The sequence below is a fragment of the Eleutherodactylus coqui genome, chromosome 2, assembly GCF_035609145.1.
Source record: "Eleutherodactylus coqui strain aEleCoq1 chromosome 2, aEleCoq1.hap1, whole genome shotgun sequence".
In the NCBI taxonomy this organism is placed as follows: domain Eukaryota; kingdom Metazoa; phylum Chordata; class Amphibia; order Anura; family Eleutherodactylidae; genus Eleutherodactylus; species Eleutherodactylus coqui.
In genome coordinates this window covers 264,782,881-264,801,877 of record NC_089838.1, presented here as the reverse complement: position 1 = coordinate 264,801,877, position 18,997 = coordinate 264,782,881, and the positions used below count along the sequence as shown (strand labels likewise).

The window sequence follows — 18,997 nt, the reverse complement described above, 5'->3', positions numbered from 1 at the left end:
TCCCACTAGGAAATCACACTAATGGAAAGAAGGTAATCCAGCATTGGAATAAAATCCAAAAAGTTTATTGATATAACTATTAAAAGTATCCAGGAACAGACCTGAAGTCCAGTCAGTACCAATACATTTCAAATCTAGTGGGCAGTTTTCCTAATCCTGTCTAATAGTGCAAACCTAGCCTAGACAGTCTTAAAACGCGCCAGATTATTACAGCAGAGCTGCTGAATGATAAATCTGTCTGATTTTATGACTGTTTAGTCTAAATTTAGGTCACGTTTTAGTTGGCTTAGTTTACAACACAAGGTGAATTTTTTTTTTTTTCGCTGCACTTTCTTTTCTACGAAGCAACTCAACTTTTTGGGACACTGCAAAAAAAAAAAAACACACAGTAAATATGGTGCAAAATATGTAAGAGATTTCTGGTGCAATTCGCTGGCATGCTGATAAGTCCAGGGAGGAGGATCAGATGGTACATTAGAGGCTCACCTGGAAAAGCAGTGGGAGGCATCCGATGAGGTAGGTAACACAAGGAGATGCTTCTTTGCTGGCTACTAGTGACCAGATAATTTTGGCAGTGTTTTAATTAAAAAAAAAAGTGCCAATAGAGTAAGATGCCAGGCAAAGTGATCTATGAACGCTCTGCCCAAACATTAAAGGCCCATTTACACTGGACGAATGTCTGGCAAACTATGCCTGGCACTCGTCCCTGAGTCTACTCACTCCTGTGCTGCTGCACGGGAGCTAGTATCGCTGGGTCACTCAGCAGGGGGCTGGGCGGTTGGAGGAGATATCACTCCTTTCTCTCCCCTGCCCTTCTCCATTCACTTTACACAGCAGCTGTTCAGTACTGAACAGCTGCTCTTTACACTAAACGATCATTGTTCAGGAATTTAAGCCCCTCTATGAGCGAATCAGCAATACTCACTCCTGTGTAACAGCACAGGAGCAAGTACACACAGGGACAAGGGTCGGGCATAGTTTGCCCGACGTTCATCCAGGGGAAATGGGCCCTAAGGAAATGGTCAGGGTGGTCTGGCACTGTCTCTTTCCCCTGACTCTGGAGTATAAGATGCAGGATGATTTTTTTTTTTTCTTGTTAAAAAGTGAGTCTTATAATCCAAAGAATGCCGTATATATACTATATATTTTTTAAATCTACAGTTCTAAAAAGGTGATTTGCAAGGAGCCTAAGCCTTGGGCCTACTTGCAAATCTTCATATTTGCCAGACTGTCTGCTGCAATCATTCATGCCATAAAGGCTAGTCCTTTTATTTTTATGGAGCAGTAGGTAAAGGCAATGGACACCTTTTGCACTGATTTATTAATTTTTTTACTAAATGTGAAATGTTTGCAATTTTACAAATGGACTAAAAAAAAAAACTTTCAAATTTCCTACCATTTTGGTCTAGATTTTATATAACTGTTGTAAATAGCTGGATGTCCTGCTCCTTCTGACACTGATCTGATAGCACTCTGTTCTTGGGTGTGTTGGCTCTCTATGCTCTCCTCCTTTTCACGAGACCATTATCATGCACTCTCCCATTGACCTAGTGACTAGCGCTTCTGACAGGAGCAATGATTACTTAGTGAATGGAGGTGAATCAGAGCGGAGATTGCTTCTAGCCAGCTACCCGCCTCTATTCACAGTAAACAGGCAGTCGTTTGTAGATGAACGACTGCCTGTTATCATAAGCCATTTGCTGTTTGATTTTTTTATGGCTGCGGAAACTGAACGATAAGTAAATGAATTATTATTCATGGCAAATCAAGAGTGTCTGATCCAAGTCTTCCAGGAGGGGGGAAAAAAACAACACAGGCTGTACTACTCGTATATCTGGGTGTAGATAAGGGAGGAAATGTCATGCATATGAACGGGGTTTTGTATTATCCGGTGACTGTAAATGGTAGATATCTGTTTCATCCCACTAATTATGTATATGTAACCTCACCTTCGGTATTTGTTTTTAATCACCCCTTATTTGTTTTTCAGATACCTACTGGATGCATGTGCTCCGGACTCCATTCTTTGTCCATTGTCTTCACTTTAGATTGTCTAAACAATTATGTATGAATATGTGCACATGCATTAATAAATATATACTACAGCATTCAACACTGTCTTCATTTCCATGCATTATTATAGGGTTATAATGGCATTGGTGATTGGCGTTGCACACAATATTATAAACATATATATGAGGTATGGACAAGAAACATGAGATTACAATTGGTCTATAATAACTTAAGGTTTTTTACCCGCCAATATATATATGATGTAGGCTCCAGCTTTTATTGGATACCAGTTTCTTCTCCTTATATTTTTTTAGGATAATTTGTTTCACTCTGTATGTAACTCTGTGATATATTGGAGATATAATTGATATGTAGTCTCCAATGGTAAGCATGTATATACCTATCCTGCAGCTCCCATGTCCCATATAAGTATGGTGGATTTATTTGACACTAGTGTTATGATGTTCAAAGTAATGCTAGCTGTGAACCCGCGGCTCTCGCACTGCCAGCGTAGTAATTGAACTACTGACGCTTGTGCAGCACATAAGTAGAAGTCTCCCATAACAGACGGAGCTTGGTAGCTACGGCAACGGCATCAGAAGACGTCATCCGCATGCGCAATGAGTGTTAGAGGATTTGCCCGGACTGCTATGATCTCGCGATAGCGGCAGGACTGCGCGCAAGCGCACTATTACAGCCGATATGCCGGAAGCATATGAAGAAATGGAGGACGCGAGCACATGCATACAAGGTACTTGCAGCTGTATGGTATCTGTTTTAATGATTTCACCTATATATAGTCTGTAAATTAGGATGTGTTTATACTTGATAAAGACCAGGAAACTGGTCGAAACGTCGTAGCATGGTGTGAGGGGAAGAATAAAGTAACTTATTTAAATTGCATCACTGCCTGCTGCCACAGTACTTTCTTCTCTGGATACATTGTGCTGGGATCCAGCAATCCGGATCCCTTACTGAGGCGTGCAAAAGGTCGGTCCCACCCTGTGGGTATGGTGGAGTTGTGCTGTCCTGAACTTCTTTTACAGGCATCACCCACCTGGCATACAAGGACCACCGTGGCTGGCATCACCAGCCTGCACCACGCACAAGAACATCCAATGGTTGGAAGCCGCACATGCGAAGGGATAAGGAGAAACCTGCAGGTGGATGCACCTGTGCGGTCATCGTGCCACACACTACTCACGCACTCTAGGATGCAAGGAGGGGAGTGAGAGCAGGTGTCCAAACCACCTTCAGGGGAGACGGGGAATATGCTTCAACAAACACATGCAAAGACACCACACTCTGAACAAACACCAGAAACAAATGCAACAGTCGGGAGACGAACAGACACACCAGACCGCCTGTAACACAGACGGGTCACTAACATATTATGTTACGTTCGTGTGGGCTAATGAGCATCGGGCTCACACAAACATTACCATGGATAGGGAACACCAGGCGAAACAACCGCTGATTAACACCTCACCCTATCTTCCACAAAGAAAGATGAAAAAGGACCTACCTGAGCGTGGACATCGCCCCATTAGGGGATGGTCCGGCGGTCTTTGGATTTGGGCCCTTGCTGTCCCTAGGAACCCATGCACCCACGTAGAATGTATACAGAGGCTACCACTGAGAGGGACAACTGGACCAGATAAGAAGACACTCGGAGCCATAATCACACCATACAGCAGCCAATACACAAACACTAGTAGCAAATGTTAATGCTATAAATGGGTATTTGTTGACCTTTTTGGCCAAAATATGGAAGCTAGCGGGACACGTCATGGTTCCCCGCAATACAACTAGTCCCTACACTAACCAATATTCCAGCGGCATAGCCAAACAAAACCCCAAGACTCAAACCTTTCGTGCAGCCACCACACATAGAACCTGCTCACACAACAGAGAGAAATAAGAACAGAAAGGGCTGACCACAACCACACCTGGGAAGACAGCTTTTATGTGTACTCACACAGAGTGATTGGCTAACTGGAGACACACACAAGTCCAGCCAGCACAATCCCATCACCTGAGCAGGAAAGCTCCAGAGAACCTGTAGCACCACAGATCTCAGGAGACAGATGTGACACTAGAGCCTTCATATCCACCTGTATCACATCCTGTATCCAAGCTAGAGGCGGTACAACAGGGTACTAGAGCCTCCATGCCCACTCGTATCACATCTTGTATCCAGGCTAGAGGTGGTACAACAGGGTACTAGAACCTCTATGTCGACCCGTATCACATCTTGCATCCAAGGTAGTGGCGGTACAACAGGGTACTAGAGCCTCCATGTCGACCCGTTTCACATCTTGTATCTAAGCTAGAGGCAGTACAATAGAGTACTAGAGCCTCCATGCCTGCCCGTATCACATCTTGTATCCAAGCTAAAGGCTGCACAGCAGGGTAGTGGAGACCCCCTTTGAGTGTTGAGTTGGTACTGTTGTATCTTGTCGACACCGGAACTAGGGGGCAGAGACATGGATATGTACAGGTAGAGTGGACACGGGTTACTGACAGGAGGGAATATGAGTCAAGTATGCCAGGATCACTGACAGGACCCAGGACGGGAGATGGCAGCCCAGCATCAGCCAATCCGCTGCTGTGGGTGTTACCTAACCCTCCACCTGCACAACCCATGCCTCCACCCATTCTTCATGGTGGAGACAAGATACACCAGTACCTGTTCCACATAAAATTATCCTTTTGCTCTGATATTGTAATCACGTACTTACATCAACGTTACAATCACACAGAGAACGTTTCATCCCATTCTGACAATTTCTTCTAGTGGAGGGATTTTTTTAACAATGTATGTAAGCAGTGCAAAAAAAGAAGTACACTTGTATAAATGTGCCTAATGTTAATGCTTTTATTTTAAGTGCTTTTAAAAGTGAGCCCGTTGGTTTCCGGACATATTTATAATGGAAGATGAAAGCTCTAACTCTGCAAATTGACCTGCATTCCTTGGGAAGCCCTATGCTTGAATCGAGCATAAAATACATTTTCCTTTTAATTTACCAAGCTCACTGACCCAGCATAGGTAATATGAGGATATGCGGTCTATGGGGTAATGTTACGATTATATATAGATGCAGAAAATAAAGAGTTAATGTGCTTGAATCTTAGATCTGAGTGAGAAGGGTAGGTATAGGAATCATCCAAGAAGCTGTGTAATGTCTACACTTCATAAATACTTCATTGGAATAGCAGCCTTGTGTGACAGCCGGTTTATGAGGGTAATAGGACCTGTTACCTGGTGGATAATGCTGGAATCTGACCCCTGATCTCCATGACAATAGAATAATCGTAGCAGGATGTTCTGAGTGAAGTACTAAAGTCCACACAGGAAAAAGAACAGGAAGCTGTAACAGCACAGAAAGGAGAGATGGTAGGTGACATTCAGGTGATGAGGGTGACATTATGAGGGTGGCACAGTATGGCATACCTCTGCCCAACGTCTCCCATTTCATTGAGGGTAGATCAACGCAAATACTGTTGCAAGGCTGATGACATTTCTTTAGCTGTATTTCTCTCATCATTTTCATTGCATGCATGTTCTCATGTATTGTTGGCAGTAACTTGCAGTTCTTGTGTTTCCTGCAGACCAAGTTCCTGTCTCAGGATGACATACAGAGTAAGTTTTGGGGAGTTTGGGAGGACTGCCATTCTGTTTACCTAGTCATTAGCAATTTATGCTTTGTTATTATAGTATAAACGTAGGGAGCAATTTACATAGAGACATGCTATAGCAAAGCAACTTAAAGTTAAACTATCATGCTTCATGCTTTTTTATGTAACCCATTTGGTGCTGTGTTTTGGCTGATTAATGTGCAAGCAACTGGGTTGTCCCTGTCCATCCATACCTTCCAAGGGTCCGTCTAGAAGCACAATCCACAGTTTTGACCCTTTGCTCTTATTTTGTAACTCGTCCACGCATCTGAAAATGAAAAGTGTCTACTTGGTTTCACTCAGAATTTTATTGCATCCTTGATTGTTCAGTATTTGATGCCAGGAAGTATATGCACTGAACGACCACTGCATTAGGAATACCTACACAATAACAGATTGACCCACCATTTTGGATAATCATGCCTTTCAAACCGTGGGAAACAGATTCCACAAATACAAACAGCCTCCATACTCAACTTGACCCATGCCCATTGCAGCAGCTCTGTCAGTATACATTTTGCAGATAAGTGGGAGCAGGTCCCAAACATGTTCAATGGGGTTACAGTCCAGAGAGTTTTGAGACTAAGGCAGTGTGGGGAATTCATTGTTGTGTTCCTCCAACCACTTCCTAGTGACCCGAGCTTGATGACATGGAGTGTTGTCCTGTTGAAAGATGGCATTGTGGTTGGGGAAGACTTCCTGAAGATATGGGTGCAGATGGTCAACTAACAGGTCCCTGTAGCGTTCACAATTCAGGGATTGTGGTAGGCCAGGCCAGGAAAATGTACCAAAGACCATGAGACTACCAGCACCAACCTGTTGAAGCCCAATGATGCACCTATGGGATATGGATTCATGCTCTCTACACCAGTTGCAGATCTGGCCATTCATGTGGCTCAGAAGAAAACTGGACTTGACACTGCTGACGACATTCCATGTGTTCAAGGTCCATTAACGTCTTTCTTGGGTCCATGTGAGGTGGTGTTGGTGATAATATAGGGTCATCAGGGGGCATATATTTATATTCCACAACATTTATGCTCGATTCACAACCTGATTGGTTGTTTGGGTTGGCTGAATCATAATTCCAGCAACCTGATTGGTTGTTTGGGTTGGCTGATTCATAGTGATTGGTTGTTTGGGTTGGCTGAATCACGATTCCAGCAACCTGATTGGTTGTTTGTTGTGAATCAAGCAGAAGTGTTGTGGAATATGAATAAATAACGTCAGGGGCACCCTTGTGGTCTTTAGCTATTAAACCCCAGTTGATGCAAGGTATGTAGTATGATTATTGTATTCATTTGTCCAACCTCTCCCCTCTTGTACCATTGGGTCAGTTGGTCCACTGTGGCACATTGCTCCTGAGATATAGACATACTACCTGCCACTCACCTCTAGGATCAATGACATATCACCTACCGCTGTGTGATCTTCTGTCAAATGTCTAGCCATGGTTCAACCAGTCTTAGTACACTCTTGATACTGTATTTCAGGAAAAGCCAACAAGTGCAACTGTTTCAGAAATATTGGTACCACACCTCCAAGCACCACCAATCTGCCCGAGGTCAAATTCACTCGTCACCACGTTTACCCTTGACTGCCAAATGTTGCCTTTTCTTGCGCAGAGGTCAACATAAATGCATATAATAATGCAGCCATGACGTGCTACTCCATTACTAATCACAAAATGTCACATGCCAGCTATTCCTAATGGAGTGGGTGTTCAACGTAGTTTGCTTGCTCAAGAGCATGGAAATGCATAAAAACAGTGATGTCTGTGTCCCCATCCTATTGTGAGATGATAGACCGTAAAGAGACAAGTAATGACGTGATGGGTGATGCTCTTACAGACCTATCAGACAATATCTGATGTTTCAGTAGCCATGGGAATCTGAGCAATTATCGTCCTGTGTAAGTGCATGCAGCAACAGAACGACTGCAGAAAAGTGAATGATGTGACAGTCAGTGTAAACAGCAGTCGTTCACTTTTTGAACGACTGTCTTATTACTGTGAATGGAGGCAGATAGGCAAGAGAACGCTTCTCGGCCAACTCCGCCTACATTCTGTAACAGCACAGGGATGAGCATCACTAGGACGAATGTTGGGCATCGTTTGCCCAACAGCTCGTCTCGTCTAAAAGGATCATAAATTAAATGTCTTTGCCAATATTGCCAAGGACTGTTTCTCCTTTATCAAGCTTCTAAAGGTGCATTTATATGGAACAATTAACATTTAAACAAGCGAAAGTGAAAGATAACTGTTCGGTCTAAATATGAGCCAGTGACTGTTGAATGAGTCAACGATTAATCTGCCTGTCTAAACAGGCTGCACTAGAGCGAACGTGCTAGAGATGACGTCACTGGCTCGTTCCCTCTTGCAAACGAGAATAGTCCAGTCTAAAAGCACCCTACGAGTACAAAGGCTAATAGATCAATGAAATCTATCTAGGAAGAGACCAGTGGGCAGGGGTCTGCATCCCCACACAAGTCCACCATAAAGTATGCTAGGAAACCGGGTTCTATAGTGGACTTGCTTGGGGATCTGGACCTCCATCCTTTCTGGATAGGTGATGTAATTGATCTAGTATTCTTCGTTCTCCTAGTAGACTCACAAAGGATAAATAGTCCAAAACGTTGCTAAAACATTTAATTTATTTATGGAACTCAATAAAGATCACATCTGCATTTGCATCAGAAGGAACTATGTGGTGTAGTTTACTCTATTCTCGAATTGTGTGTTGTAATGAGACCTATAGGCAATGAGTGCCTAAAGACACACACAGCCCACAATCATTCAAGCAATTAGAACAAGTACAGCCAACTGTTTTAATTCCACTAAATCTCTGCATAGACATGGTATTAGATGGGTTCTACCAGGTTCAAAGTTATCCCCTGTCAATAGAATTAAGGATAACTTGCTGGTTGTGGGGGGTCTCACTGCTGAAACCCCTACCTATCTCGAGAATGGGGGTCCCAGGTCCCCCTGTGCCTGTCAATGCTCGGTCGCTTCTCCCCCTGCAGTGACATCAGAATGAATGGTGCACTGTCCGAGCATATACAATCAGTGCTTCACTCATTTTAATGGCAATACCTGAGCGCTTGTCACTTGGGTATCTCTACAGTCCCATTAAAAGGGAATGGAGCATCAATGCTCTCTCACGACCAGTGCTTCATTCAGTTTCATCCTCACTGTGGGGGGAATGTAGTAATCTCACAGTGAGGACGACAGAGAAACAGGACGACTGTTCTAAGGATTGTTGGCAGTCACAATGGTGAGACCCCCAACCAATCACCAAGTAATCCCCTGTGCTATGGATATGGGATAACTTGTGATCCGGTTACAACCCCTTTAAATTACATAATGCTGGCATTACTAGGGAGTGCATATGACCTTATTACAAACTGCACTCAGTAAAGAGTAACTAAACGTTAAAAAGGTTTTCTGGAACTTTGGTATTGATGACCTAGCCTGAGACAGCTTGATTGGTGAGGGTCCGACGCTCGGGATTCTCACCAATCCGCTGTCTCAAGTGACCATGGCACTTGGCTGAGCACTGTTATCACTTCACGTCATACCAGGCACAGCACTGTACATTTCATAGCAGCTGTAGGGCTTAATCCTATTCAGTTGTGCCTGCTGCGCGGCGATTGTGCCCGCTTTGCAGCCTATCCGGTATTGCATTTTTGGCTCTTTCAGTGAATGTCGTTGAATAGGACTGAGTTATTCTCAGACTGTCACCGATGAAAGTGATGTCATAGGCCTGCGAAGAGGCTGTGATGCTTATCTGAGTGCCACAACCTTTTTAATCAGATCGCGAGTGGTAGACCCCCACCAATTAGATATTGATGACCTATCCCATCACTGGAAAGGGGGTCACAAGCCCCTATACCAGAAGAGTTTGAATGGAGCAGTGGTCACGTATGTATGCTACTGCTCCATTGAATGTGTATGGGACTAATGGAGATAGCTACATACAGTACCCATTAATGTAGAGTCGAGAGGAATTTAAAGATCAAAAGGAACTGAGGAAAATTAATATTATGTAAAAACATATGTACCAAGTTGAAAAATAAGGGGGACCCTTGTATGCTTATTGTATTTTTAACTGTTAGGTAAAACAATAAAAATGTACACTAGAGTCAAGCTGTGTGGCTCTTGGAAATAGTGGTCTTAGCTCATGATGCGCCCACCCAACTTCAGTATGCGTGGTAAGACTCAGTGGATGAAGATCCCTGCAGGTCCTAGTGCCCATGTCAGGATGAAGGCAGAAATAAGAAACGAGCAGAACCCTATGTTAATAGTTGCGGTGATGGCTTCCTCTCATTACGTATGACTTTGATGGTTAACCTTTTGTGTTTGCAGGTTCTGGTGCTTGCTGACATATCTCACTTGCTTACAGGGTTCAAGGAATGTTTTAACCTGTATGATAAAAAGGGAAAGGGCAAGATTTCTGCTCAAGACCTTCTGATTGTAATGCGTTGCTTGGGAACTTGTGCGACCCCTGTCGAAGTCAACCGTCACCTGCAGGTGCATAAAATTGGTATGAATTACTGAGATGGTAACGTCTTGGAAAATCACATAACTTCTTTATATATTGGGTCAGACTTTTCTATACAGTCACAGTTTCCGTTTTGGTGCTGTTAAGCCCGTTTCACACAATGGTGGTGTATTTGCAGAATGAACGATGCTCTTTTGCGAGCACATTAGCATATTTTACTGTACGTTTTGGGCTCATAAAACATGTTCATTTGCACATGGCAAACAAAGACGCATAGATTGAAATGGCTAATTATTCTCAGGTCCAGATGTGTTCTTTTTCCCATGCAATTATACAATGTTTCACACATCCTCTAGCCTATTGTTCGTGCATTTGTGAAATTCCGATTGATGGCAATGGAGAAGTTGGGTTCACACATGCTCAGGAAAATTGAGCATGCTGCGTTTTTTTTTTTTTTTGCATTACCGAAATGTGCAAATACACCCGTGTGAAGGGGGCTTGAATAAAGGAAGACAATGTTCATTATTCAGGTATGTCTATTTTAGGGCCTGTATGATGAGCTAAAGTTTCAGTGAACTAGGGTGGTCACAGGGTATATGGGGAAAGCTTTTTCTTGTGATACTGTATCTTTTGGGGGACCCTCCTAAAAGTTGCCAATTGGTAAGAAAATGAGGTTCCCAAAGTTTCAGATCAGTTGGATAACATTAACCCATGCCTCATCAACCTTGAAGTTATGATTTTCGGGCATGTTAAAAAAAAAAAATCACACTTCTTCTATAAAATGAAAACTATTTGTCTTAGAAACGTTACCAATAAAATGAGACCATGATCATATTCTTGCTTACAAATATTACTGCAACCATGTTTTGGGGGCAACTCATTGATTTGAAGATATCAGGCAATTTTCAGGGCCTTACGTGTTCCAGGTCTCCAAATAAATGGTATGTGGAATGGGAGTTGAGGCCTTACTTTCCTTGTCACAGACTACTTGCTGTTCTTAGGGAAGGGACTCTTTCTAAAAAGACAAAATGAACAACCCTACTAGATATCTTCCCTTCTGCTCTTGGCGTGGAAACTTGTGTGGTGAATGGCAGGAAGCGCAGTCAATATTTGAATTTCAAGTGGTAAACTTTGTATTGTACCGCTTACGACCTGAAGGTTGCGAGTTCAATCCCTGCAAGGTTCAGGTAGCTGGCTCAAGATTGACTCAGACTCTCATTCTTCCAAGGTCAGTAAAAAGAGTACGCAGCTAGCTGGGGGGTAATAAATAAATTACCTGCAAGCACTGCGGAATAAGTTGGCGCTAAACAAATAGCAAGTCCCTTCCCCCTATTTTTAATTGTTTTTTCCAGATTTGACTTGGAGCGAAAATGGATTTAGAACCTTTGTCTTCCAAAGCAGCAGGTAGCATGAGTTTAAGGGATAAGGGCGCCCACCCACTGGCGTTTGCGTTTTCCGCGGGAAAAAAACGCAGCGTTTTCAGCGCGTTTTCTGCGATTTTTCCGCGCGTTTTTTGCGGCGTTTTCGCGGCTTTTCCGTTAATTTCCATTGACATTCATGGGTGCATTAGGAGAAAAATAAGGACACATATGCAACTGACAGTTCCTATGTTAAAAAACGCAACGCAACGCAAAAAAAACGCCAGTGGACAGGAACACATGTTATCTCTATGCCTGTGCAGGAAAAACGCAAAACGCAGGTAAAAAAACGCCAGTGGGTGGGCGCCCTAAAGGCAAGATTTTTTTGACCGGGTACACATCTCATAGAATTACTGGTAGTAAGTTACCATCAAATTGTTGCAAAGTTTGTTTTATAATATGCGCAAACTGAGCAAAGAAGCTACAAGACATACTATCCAAGAAGTATTAATTTGCTGGGAGAAAGCTAAGATTCCAACGAGACACTTAGAGTGTGTTGAAAGCTTGAAAAACTTTATGAACAGTGGAGAAAACTGCAAAAAAAATGCTGGAAGAACTTCGAGGAAGTAAAGATTTTATTACCAAAAAGTTGTCATTGCTGGACAGATGTAATATTTCGGACAGGGACGCAGTGCGAATTATATCAGCTACTGCAGAGATGTTAGGTGAAAATGTAGACATTTTAATAGAGATGAGCGAGCATACTCGTCCTAGCTTGATGCTCGTTCAAGTATTAGGGTGCTCGTCTCGATTAAACGAGCACTGACCATTGAATTCAATGGAGCCGGCAATACAGCCGGCTCCATTGAAAGCATTGGGCTGCCGGCGAGCGCGGGATGAATTTTCGGGAAGGGCTTAAAAATATAAGCCCTTACCTGAAAATCATCCTAAAATGTGTAAAAAAAAAAAAAAATGTAAAAATGTATACTCACCTTGTCCCCGCAGACGGAGTTCAGCCGCCTCTGGCCGGCAGTTCTCCTTAACTGCTGTGAGTAGTATTCAGCAGGTGGGGATTTAAAATCCCCGCCTGCTGAATGAGCTGCCTCTGATTGGTGAGGCTGTGACCAATCAGAGGGCAGCTCTCACTCACCCATTCATGAATTCATGAATGGGTGAGTGAGTGCTGCCTCTGATTGGCTCAGCGCAGGGACCAATCAGAGGCAGCACTCACTCACCCATTCATGAGTTCATGAATGGGTGAGTGAGAGCTGCCTCTGATTGGTGAGGCTGTGACCAATCAGAGGCAGCTTATTCAGCAGGTGGGGATTTTAAATCCCCACTTGCTGAATACTACAGAAAGCAGTTCACGAGAACTGCCGGCCAGACGCGGCTGAACTCCGTCTGCAGGGACAAGGTGAGTATATATTTTTTTTTTACTTTTTACACATTTTAGGATGATTTTCAGGTAAGGGCTTATATTTTTAAGCCCTTCCCGAAAATTCATCCCGCGCTTGCCGGCAGCCCATTGCTTTCAATAGAGCCGGCTGTATTGCCGGCTCCATTAAATTCAATGGGCGAACATCGTTCTTCTCTGCCACAGAGGAGAACGATCTTTATGCTGACAGTGCGGGGGGGGGGGGGGGGGGGGGTGTCTCACTCTTGCCACTGTGGCTTAATAGTGAGACCTCGGAGCCCGAAATGCAGCCCTGCATGTTGCTCCTCGCCTGCCCTATCCATTTCTGTGTTTTTTTACATGACTTTGGTGATTTGCTAAGATTTTCACAAATGAAAACCTTAGCGGAGCACCTGTCATATACTAAAATGCTTGAGTCGCCCATTGACTTCAATGGTGTTCGTTACTCGAAACGAACTCTCGAGCATCGCGGGAAGTTCGACTCGAGTAACGAGCACTCGAGCATTTTGGTGCTCGCTCATCTCTACATTTTAACCATAAACAGGAGTAAAGTGCGACTTTGTAGACAACATTTTCCACAGGAAAGGGCCCAACGAATTAAAAGTAGGTTTAAAAATTCTGATTTAGGGGCTGCTGTTTTACACCGGGATGGACAATTGCTTCCAGATAGTTTAAATAGAGAAAGTGGAGAGTGGCTAGCTATTCTCATTAGCTATGGGAAAGATCAATAGATAGGGTACTTTGGCTTGAAAATAGTATTGGGAACACGCAAGCAAAAGCTGTATTCTCTGAAGTAGAAAAGTAGGGGGCAGTTGGAAAAATCGAGGCGATGTGTTTTGGTACTACTGCTGTAAACAAAGGTTGTATCAGAGGAACATGTTCGGTTAGAAGAATCTTTTATACCTGGCATGTCGTCACTACATTTTAAAAGTCCTGTTGAAGGCAGTGTTCCTTTTTAAAAATGGTCTCTACCTCTGGCCCTCTACCAGATATTTTTAAAAAGTTTCCAGCTAAGTGGTCTAAGATAGACAAAAGAAAATACAAAAGCGCTATTGAGGATAAATAGATTAAAAACAAAATAAATGATCCTGAAGAGATTTCAAGCTTTCTTTTAGAACTAAAAACAGCAGCAGCTCCAAAGAATAGACTATAAAGAATTTCTCGAAGTAGGTTTAATTTTTTTTGGGATGTACTACTGAAGAAGAAATTTCTTTCAGGGGACCTGGTGCCATTCATCATGCTAGGTGGATGGCCAAAGCCATTTATTCACTAAAAATGTATTTTTTAGGGATCAGTGTCCTTTGACTGATGTGGAAAAGAACGGAATAGGCCAAATTTGTTTATTAATATTTACAGGAAAGCTTGGCTTAATACCCCCAAGGCAGCTACAGCCCCCAACCAAGATTTGCAATAGTTAAAGAAAAAAAAAATTGATAAAAGGGGTATCAGAGAAAGCAATAGGCAAATTTATGAATCACCTGTGGCATCTAAATTCAGAACGAGTGGCATTTGGGTTTTTTGATGAAATTTTGAAGGAAGAAGTTAGGAAAAAATGGCTTTGAAATGATCATCTTTTCGAGAGCAGGAGGTTGAAAATGAACTAGATGACAGAAATGTAAGAGCACAATTCAGCCTTGAAGAAGCACATTCACTGTTGATCAAGGAAATACATTTTTTCTTCTTCTACTCAAACTTGCAATTTTGAACCATTTAAAAAAAAAAAAAAAATGTAAACTTCCTTCTTGGAAAGTGATCCGGGTGTTTGGTTTGAAAACCCTGATTACGTGAAAGGTAAAATAATGGTAGAAAAACCAAAGGTTGTAAATGACACAGCAGAGAGGGGTGTCAAATTGTTCCAAGATTTTAATTCAAGTATTACCAAAAACGAAGAACAGTTCTTGTTACAAGTCGTAGCAGAATGTAGGAAACTTTACCATGATACTGCAAAAGCCGGCCTCTCCCTGATGTTTAAATCATGTAAAGTTTAAGTAAATATTAGATCTCTTTTATGTTTTTTTTAGTTGGTAGAATACACTTTAACACTCTTTTTGTAATACAGATTCTCCTTTCTTGTCATAAATCATCTTTTTTGGTAAAATGCATTTCTTGTAATTTATTTGGATTTTTGCGCTTCTCTTACAATGCCTTTTTTCATCTTGGGTTTGTCAAAATTTCTATGAAAACACATTTAGTACCTTACTAGACATGAGAAAACACCAAAATGCTCGGGTCCTCATTATTCGAGTCGAGCTTTTCGTAAAATTCGAGAGCTCTATTTGAGTAATGAACCCCATTGACTTCAATGGGAGACTCGAGCATTTTTGTATGGGACCCGCAGGTTGCTGAGCTTTTCTTTCCCCCGTGTTTGTTCTCTCTCTCTCCTCCGCCAAGCCAGCCACAAACTACCATTGACGTGTGCAGCGGGGAGGGGTCAAATCTGACATGCCAGTGGCAGGGAGGGGCCAAACTGGGGCAGGGTCGAGAACTGCATGATGCTCACTCGAGTAGTGAGCACTATAGAGTATGCTAATACTCGAACGAGCATCAAGCTCAGAAGAGGACGTTCGCTCAACACTATACTTTACATTAACGGTTTATCGATTATAAACACAATATAGAATTCATTGACATTAAAATCAGAGATAATGGGCACGTAGCCATGAATGAGTGTTTTCAGGAAATATCAATTTTGGGAATCCAGAACATGACCAGCAATGAAAATTTACTAATATCTTCAAATATATGAATCATACCTAAAAAGGGGTTCAAGTAATATTTGTGGACAACAACAATATCAATAAAATAAGACCATGATCAGGTTTCCAGGACAAATAGTTTACATTTTATGGGTGAAGAACTGATATATATTAAAATAAAAATTCTCTAAAATCGCAACTTTAAGGTTGATGAGGCGCGGCTTAACGTTATCCAATTGACCAGAAACTTTCAGAAACTAATTTTCTTACCAAATGGCAACTTTTGAGAGGGTCCCCTATAAAAAAAATTTGAACACTGATTTCTTTTGTGACCACCCTATAAGAGAAGTTATGTGCCATCATCCTTGGCCTTGCGCTAGGTGTAACAGTGTGCATCAGTTGTACTAGCTTTTAGTTGTTTCAATGAAAGCAAGGTCTCCAAAATATTTTTGACAAGTGTTACATGGTTCATCATACAAGTCTCTAATGCTCTAAAAAAAACTGGGGCAACACTTAAGGCTACTTTATGCAAATAACGAAGATGGGAAAAAAACCTCTGCAGCACCACCTATTGGATGGCAGCATTCCTTCCAATCAAAGTGACTTATAACAAGTCTTAATGATTGGTTTTCTGGCTTGGTTTCCTATTCCAATACACAGACAGCTGTTTGGAGTGGTTTGCCCCTCATCAATGTGCAGAAGGCTTCTGGCTTAGTTTGTGAGAGGCAAATGATGTGATCAGGAGGGGTGTTGTGTCTCCTTAAGGAGAACATCCCAAAAGTTTGTGGAGACACCTAGGGGGTGAGCGCGATATCGGACCATGAAACTTGTGTCAAAAAACCTCCCATCGCTATGGCGGATCGGCAAGTGATTTCGGCCCCATTGAAAACCGGCAAGTCATTCCAAGGAAACGCCCAAAGATAGGACATACTGCGATTTTTTTCCTACACCGTGATGCAGGGGGGGAAAAAAAAAGAAGTAAAAATCGCTCATGTAGGACCCAATTCAAAAGAATGGGGTTCATATTCGTGCATCTCGCAACGCATAAATCTCGTGCAGTTTTCTCGGCCGTGTGAAAGCGGCCTAAGATATGTTCTCACAGGTTGGAACTGCTATGGATTATCCACAGTGGAAAATCCACACCAATTGGTACGATCAGTGGAAATCCTCCTGTGTTTAGAAGCAAAGAAACACTGCCATGTGGTAGCAGCCTTAGGCCGCCTGCACATGGGCGGATTAGCATTGTGGAATCCGGAACGGGTGTCCGCCTCCGGATTCCGCAGCATGCTATGGAAAATTGATCCTTCCTACATAGGAGCAGCAATGCCAAGCCCAACAAAATGACCTCCAGTGGAATACTGATTCCATGAGATTGGAATGAGAGTCCAATGTCCTGTAGTAGTACCTGTGCTTACATCCCAGGTCCATGCAGCTCAACTGGCATTTGCCAACCACCACCAGACTTGGCACCTCGTTCACACTGAGCCTGACATGGAAAAGTCTGGAGAGAACGGAGATCTAACGTGTGATTTACAGAGGTATTCCCGGCTTGTACTATTGATGATCTACCCTCAGGATAGGTCACCAATTGGTGATCAAGTGGGATGTGCCGCTCAGAATCCCTGCTGATCCTCCAGCCCGCTGACAGTGCAGCAACGCTGGACAGCATCATCCGTGGTCAGGGGCCCAGATGTAATAGACTGCTTCATATCTTTTAAAATCCATGGGAATTATGCCTCTTATTACACTTCTGGCCCTACTGCACTGACAGTGGCTGCCCGTACTGATCTGCAGGGATCCTGAGCTGTGGACCCCTGTTGATCAACTCTATCCTGAGGATAGGTCATCAATAGCAAAACCCCAGATTACCGCCAAGTGCTCTCTTAATATTTTATTGAGCAGTGTATCATAAAAACAGGCAGCACTTCTATCCCAGTACCTGTAATACCTATAAAGTCTTTAGAAATTACCAAATATGGCACACAGCAGCAAATCACTCTGCCTACCAAACTGTTGGAAATCCCATATTGTTAGGACAAAAACAGTTTGCTGCTACACTTTTGCTTGCATGCCAAGTCCATCGCCGAAATATGAAGTTTCATACAGCAGACTGATGCCAAGTATGTGAGGTAGGTGCAAAAATTTACTATTTCCTGCAGACTATTATAACATTACTGGGAGCTTAGAGTAACTCATACCTGCAGGTAGGATTTAAAAAAAAAAAAAATTATAAAAAGCTGAAAAATGCTCACGTGTTTGCAAAATAGGTGACTGCAGCCTTATAACGCGTTGTATATAACATCTGTAACATCTGCTTTGCAGCGAAAGATGGAGAAGTGGATTTCTCTACCTTCTTGACCATTATGTACCGTCAGCAGAAGCAGGAAGACCCAGAGAATGAGATCCTTGTAGCCCTGCTGATGACCGACAGGCAAAAGAAGGGAATGATCCCGCTGGCTGAGCTCAAGGCTAAACTAACGAGAATGGGAGAAAAGTTAACACCTGAGGAAGGTAAGACTACTATGGAAAATGAACTTGTTCCTATGTTGTGTTAGTTGCTTAGTGTTCCAGTTGTGTTTGCATGTTGTGATGTAGGCCATAATCATTGGCCCAAGTAGCGCACTGCAGATATATACTTGATGTGATTTTTGCCTCTTAAAGCAGCTTTCACATGGCAAAACTTTTTTTCTAATTTCAGTGGATGACCTCTTTCGAGATGCAGAGGTGGGACCTGATGGAATGGTGAAGTACGAAGACTTTGTCAAGAAGATTACAAGACCGTTACCCGACTACTAAAGTCCAACAGAAGACGACTTTGCTGCTACATGATATCCACATACACACGAGTGCAACTCACATCAGACAGCACATGGACACTTGTGTGCTGCCTAATACCCACGAGCAGAGGACATCGCAGCATTTCCTAATGTGGTCCTTATCGCAGACCAGAATCAGACATGCAATCTTTTTCACACAGACCATAGGCTCCTTGTGAAAAAAAAAAAAACACATTCTATATAAAAAAAAAAAAAAAAAAACACACAGCACCATCTCCAACCATCAGCTTTGTCTGGTATTGCAATTCAGGCCCATTTGTTTGAATGGAGATGAGCTGCACCAACAAACAGCCCATGGACAGGTAACACTCTTGCTGGGGATGGAGGTCCTTCCCCCCCTTTACTAATATTAATCAACCACTTTTATGTCTTAGAACGATGACTTGTCAAATTGGGCTGTTTACTTACCAATAAGACGAAGATGTCCAACACATTCACAGGCAGCTGTGGTGTCCTCCCTGCTCTGTACAATGGCAAACATGGATTATTTACACAATGGTTA

General features: G+C 42.7%; 2 protein-coding genes across 3 annotated transcripts in view; one reads left to right on the top strand and one right to left on the bottom strand.

Annotated features, from left to right (window-relative positions):
• FEM1B (fem-1 homolog B) overlaps positions 1–5,502 on the bottom strand; it is a 39,127-nt gene extending 33,625 nt beyond the window's left edge. Inside the window, exon 1 of the mRNA XM_066592942.1 lies at positions 5,468–5,502. Coding sequence (XP_066449039.1) covers positions 5,468–5,487 — 20 coding nt within the window. The 5' untranslated portion in view covers positions 5,488–5,502. The remainder of the gene's footprint in view (positions 1–5,467) is intronic.
• Positions 5,421–18,610, top strand: CALML4 (calmodulin like 4). 2 transcript variants are annotated; one of them, XM_066592945.1, is made up of 4 exons: positions 5,421–5,656; positions 10,092–10,232; positions 17,981–18,169; positions 18,357–18,610. In XM_066592945.1, the coding sequence occupies exons 1-4, from the start codon at positions 5,575–5,577 to the stop codon at positions 18,452–18,454; spliced, it is 510 nt and encodes a 169-aa protein (XP_066449042.1). In that variant the 5' UTR covers positions 5,421–5,574; the 3' UTR covers positions 18,455–18,610. The 2 variants fall into 2 exon arrangements, with proteins under 2 accessions (XP_066449042.1, XP_066449043.1); XM_066592946.1 differs by lacking the exon at positions 5,421–5,656 and having other exon boundaries at positions 10,133–10,219.
• Positions 18,611–18,997: the final 387 nt, after the last annotated feature.